The sequence below is a fragment of the Ambystoma mexicanum genome, chromosome 10 (assembly GCF_040938575.1).
Source record: "Ambystoma mexicanum isolate Mex_15411 chromosome 10, UKY_AmexF1_1, whole genome shotgun sequence".
In the NCBI taxonomy this organism is placed as follows: Eukaryota; Metazoa; Chordata; class Amphibia; order Caudata; family Ambystomatidae; genus Ambystoma; species Ambystoma mexicanum.
In genome coordinates this window covers 1,096,044,475-1,096,072,133 of record NC_090932.1, presented here as the reverse complement: position 1 = coordinate 1,096,072,133, position 27,659 = coordinate 1,096,044,475, and the positions used below count along the sequence as shown (strand labels likewise).

The 27,659-nt window shown below is 46.3% G+C and overlaps 1 protein-coding gene across 1 annotated transcript in view; it reads left to right on the top strand.

The window, feature by feature from the left end:
* Positions 1–27,659, top strand: part of LOC138492017 (trans-Golgi network integral membrane protein TGN38-like) — a 69,543-nt gene that overhangs the window by 30,079 nt on the left and 11,805 nt on the right. The window contains exons 2-3 of the mRNA XM_069618936.1: positions 13,294–14,576; positions 24,792–24,872. Coding sequence (XP_069475037.1) covers positions 13,294–14,576; positions 24,792–24,872 — 1,364 coding nt within the window. The remainder of the gene's footprint in view (positions 1–13,293; positions 14,577–24,791; positions 24,873–27,659) is intronic.

The window sequence follows — 27,659 nt, the reverse complement described above, 5'->3', positions numbered from 1 at the left end:
TCCACGGGGGAGGCCGCCTGACTGGCTCAGGGTCTGCCCCAGTGGACCGATTTAACAAGATCGGTGGATGAGGGATTTCGTCCATCTCTCCCTTCTGCTCTTTGACATGAACTTGCTTCTGGAAATGGACGTGGAACATCAGCACTTGCTTATCTATCTTGGATGACGGTCAGGCAGGACGTTGTCATTGTTGGCCAAATGGAGGCCATAGGAACTACAAAGCTTAAACTTGGGCGAGGAGGCTGCAGAGGCCACCCACGGTTTCTTATCTCTGTTAAGCATGTGCATTTGTGGGGAGGACACAGGCTGACTAGTTAGTTTTCTGCACTAATGGGCCAGAGCAGTTGAGCACCCATCAGCTTTGGCCCCCCATGAACAGTAGCAGAGCTGTTGAGGCCTCTGCTCCTCCTATGACCCAATGTGGGTTGATAGTCACAGCTCTTGCCTCTGATACAAGTGCCGATGTTGGCTCCAACAATGCCTCAAGCACTATCTAGATAGATTGTGCATGTACCACCTTCTGCTGATGCATAATCGGCGTGTGCACCCGTGCAGGTAGGTTTTGCAAAATGTCAAGTAATTGTGCTATTGAATTACTCTCCTAAACAACACTTATGCCTCTGGGGTGTTATTGCCCGCACAAAGTCTGGTAATAGGTCAACCTCTTGACACTGGACCGGCCACACTTCAATCCAAAGGTGGCACAAAGGGAGTGACCTACCGGGATGCAGAACACATTGTTGATGATGTGTTGATATCCAAACCTTGCTCGGAATGCCCTCCTCTGCCAGTTGACCATTTCAGTCATAATTCTCAGTCGGCAAGTGCCACTTTTCTCGTATTGGTTGATGTTTTTGCATTAAAACAAATTGATGATTTTGCTGGCCATCCCTGGGCTCCCAGCCACACACTCCGGCTAACCCCAGTTGGAAGCAGACCGATGCATGAAGGACGCATGCGAGTACTGAACTTTCATTCTCTGCATGCTGAAGAAAAGTAAGGGTACTAAGCAGGATGCTAGGCAAAGCAAACCTTGCGCAACAAATACGTTTGATTTGCAAAAAGGTATAGCAGCCCTCAAGGGTAATATTGAGTTACTTGACATTTCAAGGAAACTAGGAAAATCTGACCACTGCAAAATCTGATGTGAAAGGATTTAAACTGTATCAATAAAAAGAGGGTAGCCGGAGGCTCCAAGCGGTTTGGAGTCGTGAATGAAGGTGGCAATGCTGGGAATGTATCTACATTAACTACAGACTGTCACAATCATTATGTTCATAGTACAGACCTATACCGCTTTTCCCTTTCCCCCTATGTAATGTTGATCTAGGATGTCCGTGTCAGTCAAACTCTTGTGAAAATTGTGTAGAGGAGGTCCCAAATAAAGCCTGCACTCCCATCGCCCATTTTGAAGTACTAGGAACGTTCACACCAAAATATGTGATGTATGATGAACAAATAAACCAGCAGAGAGCTGCAGTAGGGCTCTGCCCAGTGCCTATCAGAAGAACACCTGTTGAAGTACCAATACCCAGAAAACCATAGACAGTAAGGTATCCATTGAGAAAATCCTACCAGCAAATAAGACGAAATGAAGATTGCCTAAGTACCATCCCGGAAGTAACCAAAAAGGCCTTGATGGAAGATGAATGGTGACGTCACGAAGGCCCGGACGGACTTGCAGACAGAAGATATGACGACCCAAGGATGACACAAGAGACGAAATGCCATGAATAAGGATATCGTGAACCTAGAATGAGAGAACGATGTTGAAATATAAAGAAGCTTAAGCTGTAAAGCAGGATGAAGTCATTCAACCAGCTACATGTGCTTGAAACCGCAAGAAAGCTAAGAAAACAGTGCAGCTTGCTACGCTAAGTAGAAGAACAGAGCGGCAAGCGCCATTGTACATAATCTACCTCAAAAAGAAGCACAGTATTAGAAGTGCAAGTCTACTTTACACAAAAGCAGAATCAACTCTGGTTACTAGAGGCCAAACAGGACACGATTCTTATTCCAGCTGTAACGAGAAGAGACGGCTGAATCGAAACTCAGCAGATGCAACTTGCGCCAGGAAGAGCCAAGGTCAGACCAATGGAAGGAACGAACAGTAGCTTCGCATAATTGAAACTTAAGAGCAGAATATCCTGTCTTTGGAAGGTCGAGATAAGGAGGCGTAGGCAGGTGGCAAGCCAAATAAGAATTAAATGCACAAATTGAGGCAAACTCAGCCAATTCACGGTGTGAGCAGCGCGTGACCACCCGAGCAAGAAGGAGCACGGGTTCAGACCTATGCTTGACAGCCGCCCAGACAGAAATAGCATAACTTTTTTCCTGACAAGAAGATGCAGTTTCGAGGCCAACCACAGCTAACTAATTGACACATAGCCAATAAAGTAATGATTGATTGAAGGAAGGCCGGGTGAATCGTGGGCACCCTGCACCTGGCTGACCATTCTGCGTGCTGACAAGTATAGTAGAAATGTATGCATGGGGTTGAAGCCAACCCAATCCCAATGGACCAAATAATCTAGGGTCCTATAGATAGCAGAACCAATGGGACGTCGTACTCGTAGTGACGTCTGTTTGAAGGAAGGGCTTAGACGCCCACCTGATAGTGTTTATCCAATCCCCTCACTCTGTTAACATATACAGATCTAGTACCTATATTAAAGTTACCTTTTCCTAACCAATAGAATTGCATACTAACTTAAGTGTTATACGTCAATTATGACGGGTTTTGAGTATAAATGTTATTGTTTGAATGAAGTTCGTTGGAGTTGAAGCGAGACGGACTATCGCATCACTGTTGATTTAAATGAGTCCCCGTTTTGTATTGTCATTAAACGGACTCCCTTTGCCAAACCATTGGGTTGTCCTTATTGATTGTTTTTGGAGTAATAAACCTTTTTGGAGTAATACACCTGCACCCCCATCCATCTCAAAGGGGCAGCTATCTCATCTTAAAGAAGTACTCGGGAGCAAACCCCGGCTCTATGGGCCGGCCGGGGGTCTCCCCTGTACCATTGGTTTAGGGAAGAAATTAAAATAATTATGACAACCTATATTGTACCAATATGGTAATTGCATTTACTTACAAGTCAGATTTTCGTTGTGAACAAAACATCAATAATATCACACATCATACGAAGTCGTAAGTGTCAGAAAAGTAACAAAAACCACCTATAGATGATCAGTTGAGGAAACGGCAAATGGCATATGAGCCCATGTTCATTGTGCTGCTTAATGTTGGAACTTACTTCCTTATACTGGTTTGTCAGGCCCCAGGTTTGTTATACCTCATATAACATTTAGTTCTCTCAGCATGCGGGATCTACATCTGCATATATATCATAACGCCAACATGTTTCAGTCCTCTGTGGCATTAACAGAACTTCTTGAAAGGGCAGGTGGATTAGTGATCACCAAATACCTAAAAAGAATGATTCTCGTGCCCACTATATTCCGTGTACCATGGATGAATCCTGTACTTTTTGATTAAGGTTTATTTAGATAACTCCTGGGGTTAACTTGATCAGTCATTTTATGAGCATCACCTAGAAAGGTCCTATCTTCCCCATGGATCTTCTGAGGAGGTCCTTTTCATACTGTGTATTGTGCAATAGTATCCTGGGGAAAGGTTTAGTGGTGCAGGAATTTAAACAGGACTGGCTCCGCATGTATCGACGTATAAGGCAGATGGAGCTACAATTGGGATACCTTCAAATGAATGCTAGGCACATCAACATTCACATATTTGGCATAATGGAAGACACTGAAGACCTGGTCTCACTACTTCAGACTTTAAACACTAGGATTTTTATAGAAACGGTTTCAGACAGTATTGAACTTCTCTTTGAAAATCTTATTAGCCATCACCAGGCAAGAATTTTAGCAAGGCAGTTTCATATTAATGTTGCATTATACAGATGAAGCTCCCTCTACAACTGGATGATGCCAGTGACAGAAGGCACTGGTGAATGTCCTTAGAAATAAAAGGGGCTTTGAGGCTTACCTGAGAAGGTCGATATGCCTCGATTTTATACAGAATAACAATGTGCACTACTTACAGACCAAGGCAGAGGTTGGGGTATTTGTGCTCAATACGAACCGAATGACAAACTGGTTTGGAAAGGGAAGTATATTAAATCTGTGATTGTACTAATCTGCTAAGATGCCCTTGTACTGCCAGGAATCAATGGAATGTTGAATAACAGATACTAATACTACCCATTCCCTTTGTAGGTAGTGGGATCACACAAAAACAAGACCACTCTGAACCCCTTTGGAAGAAGAGCCAGGTCCCTTCTACTTGTGGGAACACATGTAACTATACAAAAGCAAGGAGTTAATTACAACTTCCTCTCTGTACAGTTTGGGAATTCACCTAGCAAGATTCTTTAGCGTATCTTGTGTGGAGTTCAGGTGGCATAGCTCCAGTGCGCACTGCAGATCCCAGAATAGTCTATAGGAAGTGAGATTATGCCCAAAACCTTCAGCCGAACAATGAAAACAAGAGGGGTGGTTTGAGTAAGGGCCAAGTCAACCTCAAAACAAGAGGAGCTAGTGAACTCAGGATTTGTTTGAATGAGGCATAAGGCTGTTCAGTCTAGCTCAGCAGGAGGCAACTTGGAGTTCTCACCAGAGCAAGTGGTGCTTCCGATCCTGCTATGGAACAGTGGGATGTGTGCAAACAAAGTAGCGCTACAGGTCTGGCCAGATGGAGGAGGCTTCATCCGGAGATGAGTCAGTCCTGTGCAGCATAACGGACTTGCACAAAGCATCGGTGAGGCATCCCCTGATGATAAAGATTGGGCTCATGAAAAGAAAGTCGGAAGAAAAGTAGGGGGCTGACAAAGGCCAGAAAGAACTGGAGAAAGTTGCCAAGCCTGGTACTGAACTAGCTATCATAACAATTGAAATCCTGCTTACTCACCCCAGAAGTACTTGCTACTTTCTGGGAGAACTGTGGGTGCCATCTTGAAGTGGGCTAACGTCAAGATATTCTTTGTGGTTATTTGTGCTTCTTTATTGCTGATCTCGATTGTCATTAATCTTCCACCTTTTCTAGGGTCTCCTGTTCACATACCTGATATGCTCCCTCTCCCTGTCAAGCTACCATTTATTTATTGTTCTTTGTAAAGAGCCTATAGAGCAACTGGTGTTTCAAGGTGCCGCTTTTATGAATTATGCATGATGGCCGAACGAGCTAAAACAGTCACAGATCAGGCGACTTCAGTCATGGCAACAGCGAGAGACCACTAATGTGCGTTGAATACAATGTACACGGTTCGACATAAGGCAAGGGCTAGTGTCAAGAGACAGATGTAGACACTTACTGTAGAAAACTATAGTCCCTTTACTGAATAACGCAAGTGGGTTTAGAAAAACGCATGAATAGCCTGTTGCTTGTTTTTAGCAGGCGACAAACTAGCTTCCTCTTTTCAGCAAAACAAAACTTAACCACAAAAGGGTAGCTTCCTGTCTCAAACGGCAAATAGTGAGTTCAAGAGGTGCCTTTCTTTGTTTTTTTTAAACCAGCTACATCTGATAAAACAGGAAGCACCAATAGACACCCAGTGCATGCACGCAGTTAAGTGTGTGAAAACAAATGTCGCTGTTTATCTCTTCAAAAGCTCAGTTACTATAATGGTGGTTGAAGTTGTCTAGGAGCAAATGACACGCTTTACTCTTCCCCTGAGCAGAAGCCCATCCACTCTAAGGGGAAACAACCAAGGGTCAAAGGTAGCTCCTTTTCTCCAGTTTGCACATAGGTATATCATGTGTTCAAAGCGAAGCAAAACACAGGAACAGTTTTAAGCTCTAGATTTTAACTTTCCAGGGGGCGGAAATGACGCACGCATGATAGGCAGACGAAAGGCCTGTCTTACGATAAAAAGCACAGGCTGACGGGGTCTGACACACAGCACCACAGAAAAATGCGAACCCTGGGGGGCTGGGAAGGTACGTCCATCGCAGGTCCTCGAGCAGAGGCGCAAGCAGGCCGATTGACCAGGAAGCCGTGGTCAATTCGTATGCAACCCAGCGAGTCCTAAAAGTGTGATTTCAAATGTGGAAGTCGAACTGTATGCATTTTGTGAGACAGCAGGCATTTGGTTTGCTACACCACTCCAGTCCATAGCTTAGTATAGACCAATATAACCTACATTCTATGTTACTCAAGCTGGTACCTTAAAATGATTGCTTATGCTTGTTCGTTGGTAGATGTAAATCGTGCTCTTGGCTTATGCAATAGTGCTCTTCACATGTATGGCAATTTGCTATGTTATAATTGCTGCTTCCATAGCAGGTGCAATGAGAATCAGAGCGTGTTGCTACCTTCAAGTGTCAGTTTCATATTTCTGAGTAATGCTTCAGAATGATGTCTCTGAGTCCAGAAGAACTTCACAACATTTTCCTAGCTTTATTTTGTCAAGTGTGTCAAGGGGTTTGAACACTCAGGGAGACTGTCCAAGCGTTAGACCAAACTCCAGGGGCACCTCTTATCGTAAAATACCACTTTTGATTCCATGCCCACTTCACACAGCCCTACCTGGGGTTTCGAGGGGGGGCAGAAATCACGCCCTACAGGGGCAATTGAGTCACCACATGACAGAAAGGGGTAGGGGATGACTGGGAAGAAAACAACAATCTCGGTCCTACTAGGCCTTGTGTCATTTGTCAGTGTTTTTGGTCCCCCCCCACTTTTATTTTGATGATCTATGTCCTGTTGGTTTCATATTTTGCACTCCAAGGCATATTTTGGCACTTTATTTTTTTGTCCCTCTACTAAAGCCATGTTCTGGTCCTCTCAAGTCTCACTAGAAGCAACACAGGCCCCACATTGCTAGCTAAATCATTATTTCATTTGCGCTGTAAATGCTTCCTCAATAGGTAAAGATGGGGACTTCAGAGCTATCCTTGTTTAAGGAGTTTGATGAAGGGGGCTGAATGAACCGGCTTTCGTCGGAATGCTCCCTCAGTTTTTTTTTTTCTTCGCAACAGAGTTTCTATGCACTTTGGGGGTACAAAGGGTGATGATGATGATTCTAGGGAGCATGGAGGCGTTTAAATGGTGGGGGGGGTCGGCTTGCACACATTAACAATTTGCGTTGGCATTCATAAGGATGAAAATCAATCGGTTACCTATAATGCGCACTGTCACCGAAGGCGGCATGGCACAGTCCAAGATATTTGAGAGACTAGATGACAGAAAAGGGGGCTCACCCAAAAAGATGGGGTTTGAGGTTGCGTTTAAAGTCATTGATCAGCCGTTGGGAAAGTGGGAACGAGTTCTACAGTTTGGGACCCGCCACTGAGAAAGCTTCCCCCCCCCTCCCCCCACCCCCCCGACTCGCTATTTGCGACACCTGGGGACAGATAAAAGTGCATCAGCATATCTCAAGGAGTGACCAGGGCAATAGCTGCGCAATTTCACCTTCATCGCCAAGCAGCCTTTCCCATTCAGGGCATGCTGGATCATACACAAAGCCTTACATTTTAACCGGGCTTCCACAGGCAGCCGGTGTAAAGGCTGGCGCACCTTCGAGACCTGCTGCCCGAAAGGAATCCCTTTCACCTGCCGAACTGCTGCATTTTTGCAAAACCTGAAAGCGGCCTATGAGATGGGCAGGCTGAGAAAGGTAGACGGCATTGCAATAGTCAATACTGCCATTTAGATAGGCTGCTACTACTTGGGCATGACGTTCTCTGGGAATGAAGGGGAGGACTTTCTTCAGCGGTTTCAGAAAGCCAAGCCCACAGACTGAGTTGATCTGGCTGTACATGGTAAGTGAGGCAGATCTCTTAATGCCCAGGTGCTGGACTACTTAAACCGGCTCAGGTAATGGGACTAACGCAGAAGGCAAGAAATTAAAAGTCCAGCTTGCAGGGGCTTCCGGTGGTCCCAAAATCAGAACCTCTCTTCCCGCCATTCAGTTTCAGCCAGTTGGCTTCCATCCACCCTCTGATGGCATCAGGACCGAGCTTCAGTTTAAATGCTGTTACCATTTGGCCTGGGCCCGGCCTAAACAATATCTGGGTATTGTCAGCATATGAGAAGACACGAAACCTGAGCGACTGAATGAGCATCAGCAGGGGGAGAATATACAAGTTAAAAAGCAGAAGGGACAGGGCAGACTCCTGCAGGACCCCGCATGTGACCGCAACTGGAGGGGACCTAAAGAGGAGGGGGGGGGGGAGAAACCATCCGAACATGGGAGGACAAAAGCATGGAACCAGTGAAGGACTGGACCAGAAAAACCCACCCCTTGTAGTCTGGAGAGTAGGATCCCATGATCAATAGTGTCAAAGGCGGCCGACGGGTCCAATAGAATAAGACCTGCCACCCCGCCCTCCTCCCTAATCATGGTGAGATCATCCAATACTGCTACCAGCACCAACTCCGTTCCCATCATGGGACGGAAACCCATCTGGCAGGGGTCCAAGATGTTTTTTCCCTCCAAAAAATCCCTCACTTGGTGGTGGTGGTGGGGGGGGTTAACCACCGCTTGCAGCACCTTCATGAAAAAAGGCAGTAATGAAATTGGGCGATAGAGAAGCCTGAGGCGTCCAGTGATGGATTTTATTTAGCAGGGGGATCACCATTGCTTCTTTCAATTTAGAGGGGATTAAGCCATGCACTAGCAAAAAGTTCACCGCCTGTGCAAGAATCGCACCCTCACGCACCTGCTTAAATGGGAACAACGATCGTCAAGGGTCGATGATGTCTTAAGGCCTGCCACCACTTTGCTTTATGCTCACAAATGGAGTGGGGGCAGCAATTGAATGGGGTGCTGACCAGCTATCTAGACTGTGTGTGGGCAGGCGAGCGCTCCGAAAGTGTAGCAGAGCCGTCTCTTGGTGCTCCCTTGCTATAGATGTCTTTCCCAATTCCCTCAATTTTTGTCAACAAAAAAGCTGGACAAAAGATCAAATACCTGTGAATTTGAGGACCCCGAGGTCCTGACCAGATTGGATCAGAGTTTTTTTCGGGGCATTTATAGCTGACTCAATTGAGTGGGCAAAGTAGGCTGATTTAGCTGTTTTTATGGCTTTGATATACTGAGAATTGTTTTTTTTATTTTTTTTTTTTAACTCCTTGCTAAATTGGGTATCGTAGTGTTTTCGCCATCTACGTTCTGCTTGGCGGGTCAGACAATGAAGACGCCACTGTAAACCAGGGTGCAGAAGGGGTGGCGGGAGCAGTAACCCATTTAAAGGGTGCCAATACATTCACTGTGGCGTCAACCACAGTCAGCCGTCTACCCATGGGGGAAGGAATTGGCTGGGGTTCTTGTAATGCCACTAAGTAATGAGATGACATTTTTGAGAACAGAACATCTGGATCCACTTTGGCCCAGCTCCTTTTTGGAAGAGTTTTTTTATTTATTTTTTATTTATTTTTTTTCTTTCCCATTACTCTTTGGGGCCTGAAAAGTAAAAGGAATAATCCTGCGGTCAGACCAGGAAAGCAGGTGGACAGGCAAGACATGCAACCATTGAGGATCCCCAAAAATAAGGTCCAGAGCCAGAGTGTGGCCTTTAACATGCGTAGGACCCAGGATAAGTTGTGTCAGCTATAGATGACTCATTGCTTTCAAGAAGACTTTAGGAAAACTGGTGGAGCCAGCCTCGGCCCAAAGATTAAAGTCTCCCAAGATAATGAGTTTCTCATGTTGCAACAATAAATTGTAGACGTCATTCAGGAGGATTTTCTCAAATTTTGTAAATTTGCCAAAGGGGGGCGATAACCTAACAAAAAATGATAGACACATGACGCATTAACTACTACTGTGGCTAGTAAATGCTCTATATTTTCCTTTATAGATGAGGTCAGTAAGGAACAGACATAATCTACTTTATGGATCAGGGCTACACCCCCCGACCCCCCTTGGATATGTGGAAACTGTTTACCTGGAGGATCGCGTAACCCGGCAGCAGGGCTTGCACCACATCCGGTCATGAGTAGTCTGAGAGCCAGGTCTCGTTGATAAAGACCAAATCCGGTGAATGATTTTCAATAAAAGTGCAAATTTCTAAACTATGTGCCACTAGTGAGTGTGTATTAATAAGTTGAGCTCAGAGATGACCGCTATGAGGCGCACTTGATGATACAAGTGATGGTGCGCTTAAGGACTCGTTCCAGCCCACGGGAAAGCACATGTCCGTAGATGCCATCACTAGTAATTGTGTCTGTGACCATATAAGGTCCTCAGAATGGCACGACCAGAGCATGGACTCTGCGCAGATGAGCCAAACTTTGGCCTGACTCTGGACTGTGCTCAGTCGCTGCGCTCCTGGTGAGGTTTCTTAAGTAACCCTGTCATTGTATTGCAGAGACCAGTCCTGGGCGGAGCCCAGTGACTGATTCAAAGAAAGCGAGGGAGTATTCGCCCCCAGCTGTGTGCGTGATTGAAAACAAGGATAGCTGGGAAATGTAGTCTCTGCACGAGCGCCGTTTTCCCACACAAGTCCAGGCATACGTGGCGCCGCAATGCAGCGGAATACAAGGAAGCAAAAGTAATAAAGAGGATAGAAATTTAAGTAGCTTTTGTTGCTAAAAGCTGGAAAGGCGTCCAGTCAGCCGCCTGGCGCAGTAGCGCCTAAAAGGAAATTAAAATAAACTGAAATGCGGTGTAAAAGCAAACCCACACTGTTGAGTGTGTCTCAGCGTCTCCGAGAATGCCAGCGGCAGTTGGTTAAAAATGCAAGTCGATCTCCTGTTTCATTGGATACATCGTAACATTCATTGAATACATAACTTAAACTATACTCCTGGAATGTAGATGGGTTAAATTCAGCACTCGTGTGATGCAGAGTTTAGATGTATCCAAAACAGACGTTGTGACAGGACATGTCTCAAGGGGATTCATATCACAAGAGCTGATCACACATTTTTCAAACAACCAAGTTCACACTCTTACGAGTTCTTTGAAGTATTCTACTAAAGGGGGGGGGGTCCCATCTTGCTCTTTACTCTTCATGTTCCAATGGCCTTCCTCTGTTCTGCAGTCTTCTAAACAAATTAAAATGCATTTAATGGCGTTGGGTCATGATGTCCAGGATGACTTTTCCTTATTAATTGACATTATTGCATGACAATACTTTTATGTAGTGCCCCCCTATGTTTAACTGGGATCAGTCAAGAGAATCGGAGGTCAGGTAGGGATGCTGTTTCCCCTGGTTTGCAATTTATATTGAGCTCTTCACCCTACTGATACAGCAACATAGCGATTTTGTGTCGTTTTTAAGGGAAAGGGGTATACAAATCGGATTGCTGCTGTATGCTGATATTTGTAGTGTACTCCTTTTGATGCCGATCATACAATACCCATGCAATTCTAGGTGCATGGAAGACTGTTGGGGCATCAACTGAACCCCGTCCAAACAGTGTAGTCATTCCCTTGAACGTACTGGTCATGAAACCAAGAAAGTAAAACATTCTGAGTGGGCTTCTTTGTTGGGATCTTTATAAAATCCAGCAAATGCACTTGAAAGAGAATGCGTGAAACCGAGGCCATTTTCACTCAATGTGGCCACTTCCCAATTTCCATTATTGGTAGAGTGAACAGACAGGATTTGATTGGATAAAGAAGTCCATAATCAAGTGGCAATCGGCCACACAGAAGTGTGAGGCGTCGTACAGAATAGGTGGTCTGTGGTGTTTCGATCCCGGACTTTCACTGGTATAACTGGGAGTCTGAACTAAATTATATTAAATAATTATCTGGATGACTAGCCCGTTTATTTAACTTCTAAAAACAGAACCATACGTCCACGGAGTACCACATTTTGGGACCCCAAGTTCTTTCAAAAAGTCCTGTTTAAAGGGGCTCTTAACCTATCAGAGGAGGTTCTCTGAGCTATTTTGTCTACTGCTATTACAATTTTTATTAATACCAAGATGCAGTCAACCGCTGATTTCCTGTGCTAGTCACAGAAGATATTGCTGATGGTTGGGAAACTGTAGGACTGCACATATTTAGCAATTTCAACAATGGTACAATGTTTTGCTCCATTGAATGTCACTGTGAACAGTATTTTATTCTGAACTGTTTATTTTATTTCTATTATTTTATTAATACCTTCAAATTCTGGATTTTCTGTTACCCACTCCTGCTCAGACTTCAGACTCAGATTTCAGAAAACTCAACAGAATGTGCCCATATCCACTTCTAATTGGTAAATTATCAATGCTTTGAAATTAATTCCCGTCCTGGTTATTAAGAGGCTTAGCTAGCTCGTCCTCAATATAATCCACTTTATGAGGGGTAAGTCTTGCGTGCTGTTCTTTAGCGTTTCTAACACTTAAATGGTACATCATTGCACATTTTTAGTTGAACTTTTTATTTTTTTTTCCTTTTATTTTTTTTTAATCCAACACAGTTTGGTCAGTTGGTTTTCAAGTAGGTGTGATTCGCTATCCATGTTGTGGTGATCAATCATCAAATCATATTCATATGTTCTTTGTTTACACAGGATTAATAAAATGCTGGTCTTCTGTTTTTGACTATATATCTAGATTTTCCATTTGGCCTGACAGAGATTAAGTTTGATTGGTTTAAACAGTGTTTTCTACCTTTTTAGAGAGAGAGTGGGCCATATGAGATCCGTTCCTCTTTAATGGTATTGTTCTTGCAGAGCTCCACTTTGCTCGTAAATTGGAAGGCTCAAAACCCATGGGATATAATGCATGGGTTAATGTACCGTTGAAGTCATACTATTCAGAACAAATCATTTTTAAAGCCCAGGGTTGGCATAAGCTATTTACACACTTGTGGGGTATTTTCATGAATTATATGTAGACTATGATGTTTTAAAAAGAAATTGGTTTCTTGTCCTGGATCTGCTTATTCAATTTATTTGTGGGAAATGTAGTGGTTTCTTCTGAACAGACCGGACAGAACGCCTTGTGATAATCTGCATTGGAAAAGTAAGGGAAGCACTTAATTTCTGGGGAAGCTTCATTTCTGGAATCGTGAACCATGAAATCTGATTCATAGTGCCATGTCTTAATAACAGTACCCTTTACTTGAATTTTGTGTGGGTTAACTAATTCTTTTTATTTGAGGGCATGTGGCTGGACATAGATGGTTTGCCCAAGACTAGCGGAAAAGAGATTTGTTAGAATATTTATGTTTGAATTTGGCTTTTCCTCCTTTTTAAATATTACCTTTAGCCCAGAACGTGCAACTGAAATGTAAGGGAACCATATGTGATGACCTTAAGTATAAGGCTGTTCTATTTGCAATGGATAGTGGTAGTGATCTAAATTCTTGTCTTGTTCTTTAGGTCTTGTGGAGGATGAGAATCCTGTGTCTGCCCCGTCAAATGTTCTGGAAGGAAGATGGCCTAACCCGAGCATTCTAGAGGAGGATTTAAACACACAGGATAAACCTGCTGCCCAGAAACAGGAACTGCTTGACAATGTTTACCATATCAGTAAGGAGTCGAACGTCAATCTGCAGGAGTTGCCAGGAGTCTCAAAGGAAAGTTCCAATGCACAGAATGATGACAATACAACGCCTGTCCTGCTTCAAGAGAGGCCGAAAGCCATAACTGAGGAAGAGGAGAATCCTACTTTCCAGGATAAGGATCAGGTAGTGTTGGCTGTCGCTGAGACACTGACTGAGGCTAAAGAGATCAAGGTAACCGTCAATAGTGAGGCAGTAAAGTCATTGGCCCTTAACTCAAATAAGGATGAAGTGAAGTTGCCAACTCGAGAAAAGGTTGAGGTTCCAATTGAGTCTGAGGAAGAGGAGGTAACGGCACCAATGTTGGATGAGGAAAAAGCTATTGAGGAAGAAGAATTGGTGTCAGAAGAGGAGGGAGAGCAGGAAGAGGACGAAGAGGACAATACACCGGCCATTGAAGTGTCCTCTTTGTTGAAGGGCGATGAAGGAGGAAAGAGCGAGGATGATTCATTGATTCAGGAATGGGCAACGGTGTATTCGCCCCACGATCAGGGAAAGGTAGAAGACGTTCAAAAGGATTCCAAGGAAGAGGAAGGCAATGACTCAAATCCTCTCCAGCAGCAAAATGTGACCGTTGATCGGGTGGAGTGGTCTGATGAAGACCTAATGTCAATCCTTCAGGCGCGGCGTGAGGAAAAACCTCCGAAAGATGACCACTACACAATATTTGTCATTGAGGAGGACGATGATTATGAAGATGCACCTTCAAAATCTCAGGAGGAAAATGACAACACATGGTTTATCTTTGAGGAGGACCAGGATGACGAGGCAGCATCTGAATCTCAGGAAGATGGTAACCGCATGCCATGGTTAAACCTGGATGAGGATTACCCCATGCCAGGCCTGCAGAGAAACAACGATACAATGCCTTCTGATGGTGAGGATGGAGTGCAGAGTCGCTTGGATGTTTTACCAAGCCTAGAGGAGGGCTATGAAGCACCATTGGACAATAGTGATGAATCGCTTGATTATGACTTTTCAGACCCGCAGAACCGGAGCGGGCCAAAGGAGGAACGTTTAAGCAGCCATTTCTATGCCTACGTGATTGCCACAGTGGTTATTGCCATCGCTCTGTATGCAGTTTATCACTATAACAGAAAGGTATGCTTCACTATTCTGTGCACAATTTTGTGCCAGTTTTTTTCATCAACAGTCTTTGTTTTATATATGTGGTTGTCCATATGCTCTTAGTGAGACGGTGTTGCATAAGTTTTCAGTCGTGACGACTGACGTGGCTATCTCCCTTTTGGACACGCTTTTTACCATTGCACCTGAGATGTGAGGAACATGGTTGTCTGCATGGGCACTGTACTGCTGGTGGGCGGGGGTCTGCTGTTTCTGAAAGTGCTGTGGTCCCATGCATGCATTATTGCTGTGGCTACTCCCCATTGTCCGATTCACAACCGCTGCAACCATGCAGCAACTAAGGAGGTAGATGGGGAAGAGTAGGGCTACAGTGTGGAGCACAAGAGAACCTGTTTACTGTATCATTAACACACACAAAATACTTGTGATTTAGCGCGCAAATATTTCAACTATCCAAAAACTAGATAACGTTAGGGTTGTACTTCACACCCGACCATGTGTGCCAATTGTCTTCCTCTGCACCCCAACTCCTATTTATTTCTGTATTACCTTCTGTGGTGTTGTATCCTCTTTAAGAATGTGTGTCGGAACTGGCTCCCAATAAAAGGAGCCTCAGCCAGCACGTGCATTTTGCAAACTCAGGAAATAGCACCTCTGTCCCGTATCTCATTTACTGGGCCTGCTGTGTGATCACTGATCTGGGTGATTCCCATATCAGTATGTGTGACCTGGGTGCCCCCCAGTCCACTGTGTGATCACAGCTCAGTTGCAAGCATGGGATCCGCCCAGCAACTGATGTCCACCGTGTGACTACAGCAACTGGAGAAACTGATGGGTGCCCCCAGCACTGGTCGGGATGGCCTGCGTGCCCACAAACCAACCCGCCACAATGGCAACAGAAGAATACACTGGGCGTCCCCAGCACTGATAAGGGAGGCCCATGTGCTCACGGCACCGCACCTTCAACACCTTCTGCCCTGTTTTTAAGTACTTTTCTTCGATTCCTCCAATGCAAAATCAAGCCATATGTTGCCATTTCTCTGGCGAAATAAATCTGGTCAGCGCTTGTTCGCGAAGACCAGTGTACAGCGCGTCATTGCCTCAGCGATATAGCACGTGTATACTACTTGTCATAAAGTAGCTCCCAGCGGGGCAAGGCTGTTGTGGCTCAAACTCCAGTGCATTTGCTTTCCGCCCTCCTGAAGCGGGTTCGGCATGGCGGTTTACCAAATCTGCAGCTGGCCTGAAAGTCAATAGCGGACACTTCCTCAAGGACAGTCTCTTTCCAATGCTGCCTGTGACGGCTGTAGAACACAGTGGGGAGCTTCAGCCAGCCTTCTTTCCATGATCGACGATAGAGAGTAAAGCCTGCTTTCAAAGGGGGGTAATGTTTGGAAATGATGCTGGGTGAAGCTGTTGGCAACCAACTGTGATGTGGGGAGCCACAAACCTGAACGGATGTGTTAATTGGGTGTTACAAAAGTACCAATGATGGTCTAACGGGGTATAGTGAAACTGTCCGTGATGTGCCAAGTGGGCCAAATGAAAACGGGCAGTGACCTTCTAAATGTGTTTGCAGGAAACTGGAAATGAGGTGTTAACTAGGCTTCATGCAAACCGATAAGGCTGTGCTAGCCAGGTTCAAATATACTTGCATACAAATGGAGCAAATCATATTTATTGAAATATGTTGTGCAGAACTTTTTGAAACTTGTATTTGTTTTTTCTGTTTCTCCCTTACATTTGCTCCGGATCAGGCAGAGTATGCCGCAGCAGTCTGGCAACCCTTTATTGTCTGCAGTAGCCGGTGTTCTTTTACCCTGTTTGGATGCACACTGTCCTGTTTTGTTTTTGGATATTCACTTTAGAGGAGAATTCCAATTTTTTTGGCAACTTTGTGCCCCCCCGACCCCTAAACTATTTCTCTGCCTTTTCCGGTTTTCTGACTTTCTTTTTGTTCTCAACGGAGCTTCTACTGAAGCCTGTTTCTCACGCCAGCTAATGGTGATGTACTGCTCTGCCGTCACCATGTGGCATCGTGGTTGGGGTGATTTTTAGACATTCCATGTTGGTCCCTGGTGGTTGTATAACACTAAAAGTATGTTGGGGAGTAGGCTGGGGCAGCTCTTCTTGTTTTGGCTTAGTAGCCAGTGTAGCTTTTTTGCATACTACTGTATTTTATTCAAACCATACACCCTACTGTTTTGTGACCTTTGTTTGTGTGGTTCAGGAGGCATGGCCAAAATGGCCGTTTTGTTGACTTTGGATCATTCTGACTCCACAAGGACACCCTCGGTTTTAATTTAAGCCAGTCAGACCTCCAAAGCTACATCCTGAGTGGGAGTACCTGTGTGTTTGGCCGTTTTCATGGCCAGCCCCAAGTGGCTGGCCTCCAAAACTGTGGGTGATGCTTGGCTCGGTATTGGATTGGCTTAGGCCTGCTCTATGAATGGTATAAACGGGGGACCCAGGTTATTCCACATATGTGCTTTGACACTCGCTTGATGAGATGGCTTGCTGCTGAGAATCCTGGTATGGCCATATTGAATGCGCCCCCTTTCTTTTTCTCTAAACCTCTGCTTCTCTCTGCTGGTGCAATAATCCTTCCTAGGGCTTTCCCTTCGCCAGTCTCCAGCAAGAATGGCCAGAGAATCCACTCATGGACGCTTCCTCGTCTGAAGCCCCTGCTGACTCCTGTGAAATCCTTCTGGCATTGGTTAAGGGTGAGCACCCCTCTGCTGTGCTGACCTGCTACTCTGCCTCATCTCATTGTGGGACATCTTGAGTTGTCTCCAGCTGTTGCCTTCATCGTAGGACCCTTCCTACTTCTTTTCTTGAACCCTGGTACCCTGCTGTGCTGCCTTTAACCCCTGCAGTGTCCTCTACCTTCTCGGCTGTCCTCCAAGGTTGTCTTTCTCGCTGAGAGCACCTCATCTGGGTCCTTGCAGTTTAGTGGGTTCAAGTCACACCCACCTGAGATCCCAGCTACCAGACTTGGGTCGGCCCCTGAAATTCGCCTGTGCATCCTCCATTATGGAACAATTCCTTCAGTTTGTGTTGAGAGGTCTTGTCCCTGGGCCCTTGGATCTGATCCCATGTTAGGTTGCATTGCAGGCCCTGGGACTCTTGGTGCTGAGTGCAGAGAAGTGTCTCTTCTGCCATACCACAGCATATTGCACAGTTGTGAGACTGCTCACTATACAGTGATCTCTCCCAGCCACCAGCAAACCAAACCTTGATCTCTTCTGTGCGGATCCCTCAAACTTCCCAGCCTGCTTGTTATCTCTCCCGCTGCATTTATGAATAGTTGGTAGTACTTGCCTAGCCTTTACCCATAATGACAGCGGGTCTATCAGGTTTGCCCAATTGATCCATGTAGGCAACTTTTGGAAACATATTTTGTAAACTCCTGAGAAGTGATTGAAATAGGTACTTGCCTGGACTGTGACATTGTCCCTTGTCCCCCTTGGGGGGGTCTTGAGTTTTCTGGGTAATGTGTGTTATTTTTAAAAGTACCGATGCTTTTACAGCCTTTTCCAAAAAAGAAATCTCTGCAGTTAACTAACATTGCCTGAAACGGTATCTGATCGCGCTTAACCCCCGCTCAGCCATCCTTTCTTCCTAAAGCTTTTTATCCTTCCCAGTGTTAACGAAGGCCTCGGATGCAGACCAACCTAACCTTGGTACCAATCACCATGTTCAATGTTATCCCTGGGTGTTCCTTTGTCCCTAAGGCAAATACAATCGACCTGGTACAAACACAACCCCTAGCAAGGAGTACAGATTGCAACCCACAATCCTGATACAATAGCTGTGAATGAACTGGAAGTTTGGGATCCCAATGGGAAATGGCCATCAATGGAGGTTATTCATGGTCCGAAGGCCTTGCAGTCCTTTTACCTTGAAACCGTGGTACCTCTTGAGTCGCACAAGGTATTTTCACTTTGGTGGAATCTCCAGTCCCACCCATTAAACAGTCTGTCCACATCGAGCTTCACGTGGGAGAAACCGCTCATGAGATCTAGAAGACCTCTCAGGGACCTTCATGACCGAGTGCATTGAGAAAAGAGCCTGTTTGGACTATGGCAACCCACCAGCTATTGGTTGCTATTCTCACTTCACGTAAACTGGAATCTACATATGCGTACAAGTACAAAGACTCTAAGTCTGTGGAAGCTATGAGCTGAAGGGAAGGCAGGGATCTGACGAATGATGCGGCATCCAGAGTCTGGGCTGCGGCATTGCAATTAGGTTGGTCTGAACTCGGCGCTTTTCAAAGACCTTGATAGTTTAGATAGCCTTTGGAGGTCCCAACCTCTCCATGCACAGTAACCTTTCTTTCATACCTTACCTCCCCCCCCTCCACTCCCCTCCCTGACCACCCTATCCCTTCTCGTAGCACAAGAAGAATTTTCAAACTTGGGCCAGAAATCCTTAGGCAGTGTTTTTATTGCATGTTGTGGATAATAAAGGGCATGCGTTTAAAAAAAAATAAAAAATAAAAAAATGTAGTTTCCCCAAGAGAAGCAACCCTGATGAACAGCAGCACGTCCCAGCAGCAATTTGTATCTTTGCAATGGGATGAGAAGCTGTATGAAATGTTGGCGGGTGGAATGAAGAAATGCACAGTGAAAGGTAAATTGGCAGCTGCAAGTGCCCCTCCCTCGCTCCCTCCCCACCCACCCATCCACTGATTGGATAGTGAGGAACGCAGAAAACAATGAGGGGCAGACCCACACCAAATACCAAAGCAGATTAGTAGAAGGAAGGCCCTACACCAGCAAATGAGAAAGGAACAGAAAAGGCATTGAATGACGGATATAGGGATGGGATGCTTTTGCCAGAAGAATCCTTTCGGTGCCACGGAAAAGTGCATAGCCATCAGATGGTGTGGGAAGTGATGCAGTGACAAGTCATTGTATCCACGAGATTGAGGTAAAGAGAAAGTGTTTTGGCAAGGAACTTTGAAAAGGAGGTATGGATTCCAGATCGTCTGAGGAAAGTATCTTAAGAGGTTCACTATCTGAGGAAGATGGTTAGGAAGGAGTAATATCGGAGCAAGAGTTATAGGTGCGGATTGGACACAGCCAAGGCACTCGGACAATATACATATTGAACTGGGAACTGATACTGAGGGAGAGGGGGAAGAGAAAAAAAAAAATCACACACTCAAATAATGCTCTGTTTTATAGAGCAGACTTATAATGTGAACAAAAGAATAAACCATATGATATTTGCACACTCTTGTTTCTCAGGCTCCCGTAACCTTGATAGCTTTTCCAGCTGTTACACACAATGTTTGTTCTTTGTAACAGTATATTTGATGTCTGATTTCTTAGGCTCCCGAAACCTTGTTGGCTCTCCTCGTTGCTACTTGGCTTGGTAGCTACGGTGTGCGTGAGGAGCTCGGGGACCAAGGCTCCCTCAGGTGATCTGGTTTCAGTGTCAGTTACAGGCTGCCTGGCCCCCACCACAGCTGCTTCATGATCGTGCCACCAAATGAGATGATTGTGTTTCTCTCTCTGCCTCTACTCCGACCTCTGCTTCTCGGTCAGGTAGAATGCCAACTTGAGGCGTTCAGCTAGTGCGGCACTCACCTTCCTTGCTGCCACATGGTCCGCAGCCTTGCATGGCTCTGCCCCTCCAGGATGTCAATTCTGCAGAGGCTCATCTCTGCGTAGCGGTTCTCCTCCCTCTGATTCAGTTAGTTTTTTTTTTTTTGTTTTTTTTTTTGGAAAAGTTCTCACAAACGAAGGGGGGTCCTTCTTTGACTGCGGCACTCGGACAATCTCCAGCATTACCTGAAGTCAGAGAATCAGAATCTTTGTTTGGTGTTTTCATCAAAGAAGCAACAGTCTCTCCAGTTCTCCTATATATGCAGATAATGTTCATCTTATCTGACCCATGAAACGTGTGTCAGTTGAGGCTTTCACCGCCACTTTCTCAGCCCCCTTCCCTCCTTGGCTGACTCACACACTGACACAGCCCTTTCCATGCTCCACTCTGCTATATGTGATACTCTCGATGTTCTTGCCCCTGTCGTGAGAATCCACTTGAAGCCCAAAGCCAAGTGCAACTCTTGGTTCGACTTGGACCTTGTCACCCTTAAACGCAAGTGCAGGGTGGCTGAGAGGAAATGACGTGCTTCTGGTGCATCCTCTGACAAACTGACCTGCTGCCTGCTCGAGAGGCAATACCGGCTCTCTGTCCGCACCAAGAAGAGGGCCCACATCCAAGGTCGCATCTCCACGGCATCTAACAACTCGGCCAAACTCTAAAATCTGCAAGGAGCTTGCCATTCCTGCTGCAGTCTCTACCTCTCCTCTTCCCTCCCAGGCCCTCTGCACGGCTCTGGCTTCTTATTTCATCTCTAAAACCCAGGACATCCTGTCCTCTCTCTCTCTTCCCTCTCTTCCCCCCCCCCCTCGTCCCTCTACTCCCTGCTCTTCTCTAGCTATTCTGCAGCCACCTCTCCTCCCTTCTTCTCTGCCTTTCCCCTGTTCACCTCAGACAAGGTTTCTAGACAAGTTTGATCTATGAACGTCTTGTCAAAACCGGTTCACCCCTGTTCCTCCAAAGCCATCAAGGACCACATTTACACCCTGGCTCCTGCTCTGGCTGTTTTCTGCAACCACTCCTTCCCCACCAGATTCTTTCGCTCCCCCCTGAAGCACTACCTTGTGCATCCTCTTCTTAAACCCTCTGCCGATCCTTCCTGCCGGGCTAACTATCGTCCAATCTCCTCACTCCTTTCCTGAGCAAACTCCTGGAAAAGCTGGGCATCTCCCAGCTTAATCTTCGCACTGAATCTGTTGGTTGTCTCCATGACCATCAGTCTGGCTTCAGAGCCGCCAGAAGCACGGAAACTGCTCTCCTGAACATCCGTGAAGACCTGCTCTCCAACCTCGATTCAACATCTGTGTCCTCCTCTTACTTGATCTCTCCTCTGCCTTTGACCTGGTCAACCATGCCCTCCTGCTCAACCGTCTCCGTGATAACCTGGGTATCGCCAATCGGGCCTTGGCTTGGCTGACGACCTCCCTCTCTGACCCTCCCAGGTCCAACTTGGGTCTTTCCTCTAACTCTATCTGTGCTGTTCCCCAGGGGTCTAACCCCTCTCCCTGGCTGTTCAACCAATACCTGGCACTTCTTGCCCACCACATTGGTGCTCTCTGCCCCACCTTTCAGTGCTATGCAGATGACGCTCCTTCAACCACCTCTTCTCCTTCTCTCATCTGTCTGTCCGCCATCCAGGAGTGGTGCGTCGCCAATGATCTCTGCCTTAATGCCAGTAAGACTGAGATTCTCCTCATCGGCACACCTGCTCCCTTTTCCTATTGCACTCTGGCTGGCCTCTCTTGGCCCTCTTCCTGCTCCCATCTGTGAGACATAAAAACTTGGTCATCTTCGACTCCACACTTTCCTTCTCTCCTCACATCTCTGACGTCTCTGTCAAAGTCACCATACAAGCTGCACCTCCTCCGAGGTATTCTCCATTTCCTCTCCTTCCCCCAGAAGCTCACTGTCTCCAGACCTCTGGTTCTCTCTAGGCTGAACTACTGCAACATCCTCTTTCTAAATCTGCCTGCCGCTACTCTTCTTCCCCCCCCCCCACTGCAACTCATCCAAAACAGGACTGCGAGACTTGTCCTTGGCCTCAAGCACAGGGATGGTAGCTCTCCTGGACTGATATCTCTGCACTGGCTTCCAGTGGCGGCAAGGATTAAGTTCAAACCCCTCTGCATTGTCCACACGGCCTTCTGGGGCCTCAATACCTTCAACTCTCTCTTCCTAAATATCTACCCTCTCGAGCTCTTCGCTCATCCCCCCACCAACTCCCTCAGGGTCAGCTGCTTCTCCAAACAGCGAGTTGGTGGTAGATCTTTCTTCTGCTGGGGTCTTCCTCTGGAACAGCCTCCCTGCCTCTCTGAAACTTGAGGAGAACCATCTCTGGTTCTGGAAGCACTTCAAGACCTTCCTCTTTGCTTCTGCTTTCTCTCCGCCTCTCCCCTGCTGATCTCCTGGCTGAATCTGAAACTGCACTGGTTAACTGGCTACCCTCTGATCCCGAGGCCCAGGTCGCCTCCCCTCCAGTTGCACACCTGCACTGCCCCCCTGGCAACCCTTGCACCCTGGGACTGTTCTGTATCCCTACAGCCCCTACTAGCACCACACCGGATGTCTGCACTTACCCTTGCACTTGCCACCAGTTGGCCACACTCTTATTTATTGTCCTTATTTATCTTGCTGTTATCCTATGTACTGCACTGTCCCCTTCCCTTTGCCCCAGCACCCCTCCCCCCCCCCCTGCACTTGCTGGATCTCAATGTCACCTGGCCTAGTAGGATTGCTCTCTCTGTCCACCCTCTGTTTCCCCTCCCTTGCCTCGTCGCGCCTTTAAACACTTGTGTATAGGCACGTTAGAAATGCCATATATATATATCTCTCATTGGACCGTGAGTTCCTTGGTGGAATCAAAGTCCTTGTCCCCCAGAAGGGAGTCGTGAGGTCGCACTTGCCCAGACTCCTAGGGAGGGTCTTGCTTAGCAAGCTCACTTCCCTAGCCCTAAAGGGGGTGGCTCCCGTCTGGGGAGAAGGGACAAATTGTCCAGTTTCATCACACCTTACTGTAGCTTTCTCCCTCCCTCTCTTTCATGTTGTCCGATTGTCTTGCATGCTCTCAATAACGGCCCATGAAACATGCGGAATTGCAACTTTGTATGTATGGTCTGGTTTCCCCACAGTACTAGACCTTTATTATAGTATTCTCCATTGATCTAGTCCACATCGTAAAATGGTTATGTCTGCAAATGGGTGGTCTTATTTCGTGTTGGCACTCCTCTTCTCGACTTGTGACTCGTGGGCCTGTCTGGATTCAAACTGTAATCTTAAACTACATATTGACATCTGTATCTGCTACTCCTCTAGCGGAGCTGCCTCACCTGCCCGGGACACTTTCAACTTAGATCTTGATTACTACCCCAAATGCTGTTCTAGAGCCACTGGGCACTGGGGATGCAATGGCTCCCTGTAGCACTGGGACCAGGCTTTGTATTATTTGGCTGATTACTGTAAAGGTGTGACTGCCTTTGTGTACTTCCATAAAACTATAGTGAACTGAACTTTGTGTAGGCTAAACTGATACAATTCGAGACACTGTAGTTAATTCAAGGTTTTGACTATGGGCTGATGAACAGGGACAGATCGATAGTTCTTGGGTCTGAGGTTCTCCTTGTCCGTGCCAGGCTCCTAACGCTGCCCACTAGTGCTGGTCAGGTCTCCACAGGAAAGGCACAGGGGAGTCCAAACTCCATTTTTTCAAAAAAGGTAGTAGGCGCTCTCCAGAAAGAACATGGCATGATAACCTGTTCTGTGTTTTTTTTCCCACTTTGAGAGTTCGCAGCCATCTGCTTTTTGCTCACTGTACCTTTCACAGTTGGGGAAATAACCATTGTCCTGCCCACATGGGCAGTCCAGCACCGAAATGCTATGGCAATTCCTCTCTGAACAAGAGTACCATCAGCAACCCCATACACGTGTTTCAGCCTTGTTGGGCATCATCAGTGAGGTGAAGCTGTGCCTCTCTGAGCACAGTGAGCAGGTAACTCAGGGTGACCAAGTTCCAAACTCCAGGCTGATGGCCAAGTATCCATTTATAGAGACTGCCAAAAAGGGGGTCATCTTTGTGCGAGTTGTACTATTGATTTTCTGGGGCATGTATGGAAAATGCAGGTTCATATCACTCTGATCATTGACCGAGCAACACGAAGCGAAGAACCGTATGCCTGCATGTGAGTATGGCTAGAGAATGTCAGAGAGCACCTGGAAAAAATAAAGAAGCTCCAACGTACCTATTACTACTAAAGTGTGCAATCGACTTGGGGGTGGGGGTGTGTGGAAGAGACTAGTTACCTGTTAATGAATGCCGTATATGAGGCCGCACAGCAATAGGACCTGGGTGTACCCAGAGGTGTGACTGTTGTGTGCAAAGTACTTCTAGGACGTCTCTTTTAATGTGCATGCTCTGGCCAGCCTCTAGATTTAATACCATGTACAGTTCCCCCACCACCATGCCCTCCTCTCTCCCCACCTGAACATACTGCCATGGCTTAAGGGTTTGTACATGCAGCTCTGCAGGAATATCCATCGCAGCGGGCGGTAGGTGAATGATGTGTAGCATTGGTGTGCATGATGACCTGCCATTTTTTAAAGGTTTTCTCTTTCTTAAAGATCATTGCCTTCTGCATGGAGAAGAGGTCTGGGGCTGGATGGGGTGCACGTGATGCAAATTACCAGTTCCTCGATAACAAGGTAATGTATTTGTTGCATTGTCTGTACATTTCACCAAACCTATGGTGGAAACGCCCGAATTGCTAATTTATGTTGCATTGTCTAATTTGATTTTGATTCGCACTCTTGTGTATTATTCTTGGTATTGCTTAATTGCTGTCACCGGCTTTATTTGAAAAAAAAGGATCTTGTTGCGCATTGTCATGTTAATTGTGTGTAAATCAAGACAAGCAGTTGCTGAAGGCAAATAACTTTCTCCATTATTGTAGTCCCGTGTTTTTAATTAAGCAAATGATCCACCGAAGCTGCATTGGTAGATATGATGCTCCCTGTCCTCCTACCCAGCCTCTCTGCACAGGCCAGCAATCAACTGATCAGGAATTCATTGGATAATATTCAGACCTGGCCTCTGTCCTCCTAGCCAGCCTCTCTGCACAGGCCAGCAATCAACTGATCAGGAATTCATTGGATAATATTCAGATCTGGCCTCTGTCCTCCTACCCAGCCTCTCTGCAGAGGCCAGCGATCAACTGCTCAGGAATTCATTGGATACTATGCAGACCTGGCCTCTGTCCTCCTACCCAGCCTCTCTGCAGAGGCCAGCAATCGACTGCTCAGGAATTCATTGGATAATATGCAGACCTGGCCTCTGTCCTCCTAGCCAGCCTCTCTGCAGAGGCCAGCAATCGACTGCTCAGGAATTCATTGGATAATATGCAGACCTGGCCTCTGTCCTCCTAGCCAGCCTCTCTGCAGAGGCCAGCGATCAACTGCTCAGGAATTCATTGGATAATATGCAGACCTGGCCTCTGTCCTCCTAGCCAGCCTCTCTGCAGAGGCCAGCAATCGACTGCTCAGGAATTCATTGGATAATATGCAGACCTGGCCTCTGTCCTCCTAGCCAGCCTCTCTGCAGAGGCCAGCAATCGACTGCTCAGGAATTCATTGGATAATATGCAGACCTGGCCTCTGTCCTCCTACCCAGCCTCTCTGCAGAGGCCAGCAATCAACTGATCAGGAATTCATTGGATAATATGCAGACATGGCATCCCAGGGCTCTGATGTCTTATGGCCGTATCAAGGATGGGCAAATACATATATGGACAAGGGCTCCCCCCGCCACTCTACTCCTCCCCAATCAAGAGGCTTATTACCTAATTAAGTTGCTATGGTATAACTTTATTTTTCATGCTTTTCTTCCACCACCTGAACCCCTGCCATCAGATTTTCCAGACCTAATTTAGACTCTGCTCCCTGGGCTTGTGTTCATATCAATGTCGTTCCACACTCCGGCTTTCACCACCTCTTCCATGGACCTCTTGCTTCTCTCTAAAGGCACGGTCCTCTTGCCGACCCCTTTGTTTCCGGACTATTAATTTAGTGAGAATCTTGTGCAAATAGGTTGAGGAAGATTTTTCCTTTTTGCTGCTTTTTAGCCTCTTTCCTTGGTGTATCTGCTGGCCCTCTTGGTTATTCCTGACCCTTATTGACAAGTGAGGTGCTTTTTTACACCCCACTTGTCACTGCAATTCAGATCTTGGATTCCTCCAAGTCAGTCCCTAAGACTACCAGACCTTGGTTAGGGGAGAGGGAGTGATGGTGTTCTAATGCCTCTCTTAGAAAGATTGGTGCAGTGGTCCCCCCCCTCTCCCATTTCTCTTTCTCTGAACTTTTCTTGCTCAATTTATTGGTGTGTCCCATGCAATCTGGTGGCACAGTAGCTTGTTTGTATGTATATTACTGGTGTGCTACCAGTGTTCGAAATGTAGCTCCTGCTTCTAGCCCAGGAGAGCCTGGATATCTTGAAACAAACAGAGCAACCTTTGACTGCCCAGGCCAACCGGTGCCTTACATACAAATATGTGACATTGTGTATTTGAGAATGATAATAAAGAAGAATTAGAACATATTTAAACATAATGGCCAGAAAGTGAGTTTGCCTCTTCTGTGGAAGTTAGATTTGCGGTGTTCACGCTCCTGTCTACTGGGTGATGCCTGACACACAGGCGCTGGTTTTAGCTCCTGCTATTTGAATCTTCATTTCAAACACTGCACTACTGTGGGCCTTCATTTGTGCTACGGTGCTTTTTCCACTACAATGGCTACTCCTGTTTTAATCCGCTTCTTTTTGGACCACTGTTTTTGTTGGTGGTCTTCCTCTTATTTTGGATAATGGCCATATCTCATCGTGCCTCGTTGCGGGCTCTTTCCAGCAACTGCCTCTGAGCCTGTTTGCTAGGAATGGATACGCACTCATGAATTTTGCATGGTCCCTGATAGGTGGGCTTAGTGACCTCCAGCACAGCATTGTGTAATCTTGGGAATGTTTAGGAGCCATTCAGCAGTCAACTACTGGAACCTAGAATCCAAAGCACCAGTGGTAACCGGGGGATGCTGAAAACTGCTGCTGCAACAATTATTACCAATGCCAATTATTGCAAAGGGAAGCTCTGTCCTCTTTCAACCAGGAGAGGCCTTCCATGGTGTCTTCCCCACCTGTTTCACAGGTCTGTACCTCATTGGATATCCTCCAAATGCCTGTAGCAATTGTGATCCTTAACTCATGCCTCAAAACTTGCACTCTCCCTTAGCCATGACTAGAAGTAAGAGACGCTTTGCCAGTAAGAAATGGTATGCTGTATATATGTGAACAACTCAGGGGGGGGCGGCGGTGTTATGTGGGGGGACTGGATGGGGTTGAGTGACGATTTTTGCCTGGCTAGTAGCTTGCAATTTTAAATGTTTACTCTTGCAGTAACTGCTGTTTATCATCTGGAGTGGGGGTGAACTCTTCTCTGCTGGTATGCT